At 47.6% G+C, this 6,718-nt stretch overlaps 1 protein-coding gene across 1 annotated transcript in view; it reads left to right on the top strand.

Moving 5' to 3' along the window:
* Window positions 1-4,879: 4,879 nt before the first annotated feature.
* The window catches only part of PCP4 (Purkinje cell protein 4), a 54,388-nt gene continuing 52,549 nt past the window's right edge, over window positions 4,880-6,718 (top strand). Inside the window, exon 1 of the mRNA XM_054290037.1 lies at window positions 4,880-4,980. Within this exon, the coding sequence (XP_054146012.1) occupies window positions 4,972-4,980 (9 nt within the window). The 5' untranslated portion in view covers window positions 4,880-4,971. The remainder of the gene's footprint in view (window positions 4,981-6,718) is intronic.

The following is a 6,718-nucleotide window of genomic DNA, read 5'->3' as shown; positions in this document are numbered from 1 at the left end:
AGCCATTGACTCATTCCTCTTGCATGGGAACAAAGGTTAGGTTGTAACAAAGGCCCTCAGGCCCAGATCTTTAAAGGTATTTTGTTGATTAACTACCCACAGCCATTAGCTTCTTAATTAAAAGGTAAGAAGGCATACTAATGGGAGTTCAGCTGTGGAAACTGTCTCTTTAGATTTTTTCTTGGGCAAATTAGCTGATAAGTCTGAGATGACCAGTCATCCATCATCCAGCATCTGAGGCTGTGCTTGTTAAATCTGTTGCTACCAAAGTCTATAATCACAGCATATTCTCTGTGATTAGGGCTGTGATCCAGATCCTCTCCTGATTTCTAGGATTCAAAAGCACACATCTTTCTGAAACAAAAGCTTTCCATTTGAAATCAACATCCTTAATTTCATCTTCAACATGGACTTTTTCTTTTGTTTTTGCAGAAAGTTTGTGTGAAATTGTTTCTTCTGTTTAAAAATTCATAGTGTAAAACCAGCAAGAGGCAGAGGTTTCACTTCACTGTACCAATTTCAAATGCTGGGAAACTTCAGTTTTTGCAGTCACAGTCAAAATTCAAATATATTCTACCAAGCAGAGCAATTCTGCTCTGATGGAACGTGGAATGCTGTTCAAGGCACAGCCATATTTTCATTTTGATCTTTTTGGATTTGATGCGAATCAAATTTTGACTGAATAATACAGTAGCCTGAGGAGAGATCTTCCCCTGCACTCTGTGGTACCTCCTGAAAGGAGTTTGGAGCCAGGTGAGGGTCAGGCTCTGCTCCCAGGTGACAAGTGACAGGATGAGAGGAAATGGCCTCGAGCTGTGCCAGGGGAGGCTCAGGTTGCACATCAGGAGGATTTCTCCATGGAAAGGATGGTCAGACCGTGGCAGGGGCTGCCCAGGGAGGTTTGGAGTCTCCATCCATCCCTGGAGGTGGCCAAGGAAGGCCTGGAGGTGGCACTGAGTGCTCTGGGCTGGGGACAAGGTGGGGACAAGGTGGGGACAGGGCACAGCTGGGACTCCATGGGCTGGGAGGGCTTTTCCAGCTAAAAAGCTGGAATTTTAATTTGAAAAATCCAGCTGTGATTCTGCCTCTTCTGGAGCTTCTGCCTCTTCTGTGATTCTGCCTCTTCTGTGCTTCTGATCAAACTTTGCAGGCACTGACAGGGAAAGAGGCACCTCAAAACTAAAATATGGTGCCATCAGACAGCATAAATGGCAGGGTATAAATAAACTTTTTGGTGGGATCAAAAGCAAAGCAAGACTGTGCAGTTGTGTGTCGCTGTCAGTGACAAAGACTGAGCACAAAATCAGCTCTCTTCTTGTATAAATACAGCACCAGAGGGGCACCTCTCCTGTGAGGAAAAGCTGAGAAAGTTGGGGCTGTTCACCCTGAAGAAAAGACTTTAGAGCCCCTTCCAGGGGGCTCCAAGAGAGCTGGAGAGGATTTTTCACATGTAGTGACAGGACAAGGGGGAATAGATTCAAACTGACAGAGGGCAGGGATGGGTGGGATACTGGGCAGAAATTCTTCCCTGTGAGGGCGGTGAGGTCCAGCACAGGTTGCCCTAGAGGTTGTGGACTCCCCATCCCTGGAACTGAAAGCTCTATGGGGCTCTGAGCAACCTGATTTAGTGGAAGATTCCCTGCCCGTGGCAGGGGTTTGAAACAAGATGATCCTTAAGGTCCTTCCAACCCAAATCATTCCAGGACTTTAACACACACTTCCCCAGTTATTGATTGCTGAGTCTGGCACAGAAGAGCCATTTTCAGTCCCCTTAGACAGGTGAAGCTCCTTGGAAGCCTGAGAGCCTTTCTGTTCCAACACCCAGCTCAGATTCTCTTCTCCTCTCTCTGCTGAATTTTTCAGGTAAGTGGGAGTAAAAGGCAGTAAAATTGCAGTCATATGCCAGCAGACAAGATTGAACACACACTCAGTGCAGACTTGATGAATAAGAAGGTGGTATTTTAATAGTCAATTTTCAGAATATAATGGCTCTTGAAAATAGATTGCTTAGAATATTTTCTGTACTTAGAAGTGCTACTACTTAGCTGTGCACTTAAGTAAAAGCAGAACTTTGGGGCACCTTTAAATTGAGGGATTGCCATGGGTTAGAAAGCTGACATGGAAAGGGGTACCTCAAAACTAAAATGCAGTGCCATCACACAGCATAAATGGCAGGGTATAAATAAAACAACTACTGGAGTTGCCTTTGTTGTAAGAACCTTTTGAAAAGCTCAGGTTGCTGCTGCATTCCCAGAACTTGGGATTTGTCCATTTAAGATGGATTTGGGGGCATCTGTGTGTCTGTAATTATTCCGTTATTGTAAATGGAATAATTAAGTTCAGTCCACACTGCAAAGGAGGAGAGGCACAGAGCATTTCAGCCCAAAGTTCATGTCTGGATTGCTCTGGCTGACTACAGAAATTTCCTGCAGTGTATGAGATGCAAAGCTGGGAGGCAGGGAACAAGATTTAGAGGGAGAGAGAGAGAACAGCTGCATCTCTGCAGGTCAGAGGCTTTCCCTGGTAGAGGGGAGCTCTGTGCTCACTCAGGACCTGTCTGAGGGCAGATAATGCACCTTTAACTGTGTCTGCATGCAAAGTTGTCCTCAGGGCAGAGTCTCTGCTTGGAGGGCACTGTCACACCTCAGCATTGTTCCCCTAAAGAGGCACAGGCTGGGTGCTGTGTTTCCAGAGTGCCACCTCCCAGACACAGCTCAGCCCTCCAGGTGCCTCTCTTAAACTGTGACCTCCTCCAAACAGATCAGAAAATAAGAATTTTGTATGTTCTCCTGCAGCATTTAGTGCAGAGAGCTTTCTCTGCTAACCTGCTTCTCGGGGCACACAGCCTGAATTATCAGCAGGAGATTTTCTGCTTGGGTTTGACACATTTATTTTCATGGTGAAGAGTGAGACCGATGTGATTCCCCCTGGAGTCAAAGGGACCTGAACAGATTTCCTCTCAGTTTTCTGTGTCCCTTCCCATGAGATTGGGAGCCCTTTGATCAGCAATTCTCTGTTAATAATTTATGTTAGCATTGTGCCTGGGATCCATAAGCTGACAGACCAGTGGCACTCCTGTCAGAACAGGAATACTAATGCAATACACCCACAATTGCTCTTCCCTGGAAAATGGTGTCACATGAAACACAGCTTCTTCAGGGGCTAAACTTCATCATCATCATCTTTATTTTGGGTCCTCACAGGGCAGCTCCTGAAGCTGCTCCTGCAATGAACTTGTACCATATTTGTGGCCTGTTTGGGTCACTCACACCAAAAGCTGGGACAATTCATGTTAATTTGAAAAAATGCCAGATGCTGGTGGAGGTCCTGGGAATAATGGAATGGTGAAAGAGGCAAAATTTGTGTTCAGTATCTCAGATTTCTTGTTTTGTTTTCCAGAGGGGTAAATTTTCTTTTCTCCTCCTTTTCTGGCCAACAGACTTGTAGAAGCCCGTATTATTTTTCACATCCCTTGCCAAATTCAGCTCCAGCTGTCCTGATCCCATCCCTACACATTTGGCCAGCATCCCTAAAATATTCCCAGGATACACACCCCTGGTTCCACTGCCTGTGGAGCCTCCTCATCCTCAGATGAAGGAGCCCAGCCCCTCCTGCCTCTCCAGCTCCAAGGGAAAATGTGATTTCTCATCAAATTTATTTCCCTGCCTCTATTAATACTGGCCCTGAAGACAGATATTGGCGAAGAGATGAGGCTGCTGCAAGGTAGTCCCTGGAAGTGGGAGGGCTTGTCAAGCTTCTTGGGCTCTCCAATATAATACTTTAACTTTTCTTATTGATTTGAGAAAAATTTGAGGGAGTTAAGTGCATTCCCAGAGCTAACTGAACCTATATTTCTTCACAGATACGTGAGTCAGAGCATCTGAGTGTGTATTGCCAAATATAGCGATTGTGCTCCATCAAAAGACGGATGCTGGAGCACAACAGCACACATCCCAAATTCCTGCTTTAATTAACCATTCAGAGAAATGATAGAAAGGGCTGTTTTCTGTGTATCTCTGGAAAAAATGCTGTAAGTTGGAACAGGAATGGCAGCAAGACTGATGAGACAGAGAGGAAAGGCAGGGGGGAGGAGAGCAGAGATTCTATGCCTGGTTTAAAGGATCACAGGACATTAAGGAGTTAGAAAAGGATTTTAAAGATCATCTCGCCCCAAACCCTCTGCCATGGGACACCTTCCACCCTTCCAGGCTGCTCAAGGCTCCCACCTGGCTTTGAACACTGCCAGGTTGAGGCACCTTTAAATTGAGGGATTGCCATGGCCCAGAAAGGCTGACAGAGAAAGGGTTACCTCAAAACTAAAATGTGGTGCCATCACACAGCATAAATGGCAGGGTATAAATAAAGCAACTACTGGAGTTACCTTTATTGTAAGAACCTTTTGAACCATCCACAACCTCCCTGGCCAGCCTGTTCCACTGCCTCACCATTCTCACTGTAAGAAAAAAGAAAAAAAAGTTCCCCATTTAATTTATTCATCCAATCTGCCGCAATAATTCCCTATTGCCAGGCTGCGTCCAGCACACCTGGAGTTCGTGGCTCTCCTCTGTGGGGAAGCCTGAAGCCACCCCAGAGAGGCGCGCATGGTGCCGGGCACTCGGGGAAGAGCGGAGGGGAAGGAGGAGGAGTAGGAAGACGAGGAAAAGGAGGAAGAAAAGGAGGAAAAGGAGGAAGAAAAGAAGGAAAATAAGAGGAGGATGAGGAGGAGGAGGAGGACGCGGGGAGCGCTGCCGGCCGTGAGGGCTCTGAGGGCCGCCAGGGGGCGCCGCGCGCTCTCGGGATGGCGGGGAGCGCGGGGATTGGGTGGGGCCCGCGCGCGCGCTGCGCTGATTGGCCGGCGCGGGCCGGGCCGGGCGCGCGGCGCCGCTTCTTAACGGGCGCGTCGCGGGCGCGGCGGGAGCGTTGAGCGCCGGCGGTGCCGCTGCCACTGTCACACTGGGACACTGTCGCGACATGAGCGAGGTGAGCCGGGCTGAGCGGGAACGGGGGGTAGGGCAGGACACAGGATCAGTGTCACCACACTGCGGGCATCCCGGGCTGGGGACGCTGCGGAGGTCCCCTGAGGGGGTCTCAACATCTCCCATTCGGCGCATCCCCACAGGTGTGCGCGCACCTGCAGAGCGTGAGGCAAGGTGGGGGTTTGCCCTCTGGAGTTCTAATTACAAATCCGCGATTGTTTTTTATACCTACCCGGCGCTTTCCTGTGTATAAGAGAGGGTTTAGTTGAGTTGTGGGAAAGTTGCCCGCTGGAGCTCATGGAAAAAACCGCCCTGGTTTTGGTTGGGTGTTGATGTAAACTTTGTAAGTAGCGTCCTGAGAGGGATTACAATCGAGGCGAAAAAATGTAAATAGTGCCAAACATGTAAGGATCACTTGTACCCTTGTAAATAAATAAGCTGGAATTTTGTACTTGTGGGGTTCTCTGCTTGCCTTTTTCTTTCTGTTTGTTTTTTCTCTGCAGTGGAAAAGTTCAAACCAGAATTTTTTTTAGTCAAATGTATTGTTAGACGGAACGAACTCTTTAGGTTCAGCTGAGAGATCGCACATTCTCCAGCTCAGCTCATTCTTTAGGAATCAGCAGAGGTACCTGAAACCCAGCACCTATTTTTGGAGGCTGTTTGTTACAAAACACCTGCTACTCCATTAACAAATGGGATTTTCCTTTTTTTAGAAGCAGAATTGAGAGTGATGCGGGATGAGCTGCGACTCTCTGCTGTGCAGGTGTTACACACAGCCCTGGAGGTGCAAAGCAGAGATGAAAAGCAGGAGCAGCCCGGGCTGTGGTGCAGGGATTTGTGAGGAGCAGCTCCTCACATTTTGGCTTTCAGGTCATGCCAGGTGGGGAGAGCAGAGGAAATCCTCATCTCTGCTGCCTGCAGGGATCTCTTCCTAAGAATCCTCTCCTCTGCTGCTGCCTGTATTTCTATCACATGGCCGGAGTTCCTGCAGTGTTGGTTTGGGGTTTTGTTGCCTTTTTTTTTTGTTTCAGCCACTGTGACTTTGCTGCCCAAGTTGGCTGAAGTGTGCTGTGAGATGCAGCAGCACTAAAATTTACTTTAAATTTATAATTTAGGGGGAAATCTCATGGACAGGAGTGATGCTTGGGTGGTGCTGCTATAACTATATGAGGCATTCTTGTTCCAGCTTTTTGCTGGTTGTATTTGCTTATAATTTGAATTAGACTGATTGCCTTTTGGATTTGAAGAGACACAGTGAAGATAAAGATCCTCCCTGCTACCAGCACTGGGGTTCTTTATTCCCAGTGCATTTGTTGGTGCCTGACAGAGCAAACCCCTGGAGCTGGGAGATGTTTCCCTGGTGCAGAGCTGCATCCTGTGCCTGTGACACTGAGCACTGTCTTCAGTGTTGCTGTCATTCCCCTGACAAAACCAGGGAGTTAATCACCCTCAGCTCCAGTGAAGAAAAGCCTCCCTGCCGTTCTTGCTGTCAGCTCTTCCCCAAAAGGCAGAGGAGAGCAACTACACCACCCCGAACCATCTCACTGCAAAAATGAGGCAAAAAACACCCTGAGCAGAAAGGAAGCTCTTGGGTAACTGTTTGCTGTTGGGGGGTCTCAGTGGTTTTATCTTGCAATGCTGTAATTGAAAGATATTTTTACTTTTGGCTTAATCTGCTAAAGAAATAATCTATGGATGGGGTGATTGAAAAGAGGCCAAATTAGAGCCTTCAATAGCATATC

This window comes from Melozone crissalis, unplaced genomic scaffold (genome assembly GCF_028551555.1).
Source record: "Melozone crissalis strain CALT ecotype California unplaced genomic scaffold, PUWL_Pcris_2 ptg000075l_1, whole genome shotgun sequence".
Classification (NCBI taxonomy): domain Eukaryota; kingdom Metazoa; phylum Chordata; class Aves; order Passeriformes; family Passerellidae; genus Melozone; species Melozone crissalis.
This window is presented reverse-complemented; position numbering and strand designations above follow the sequence as displayed.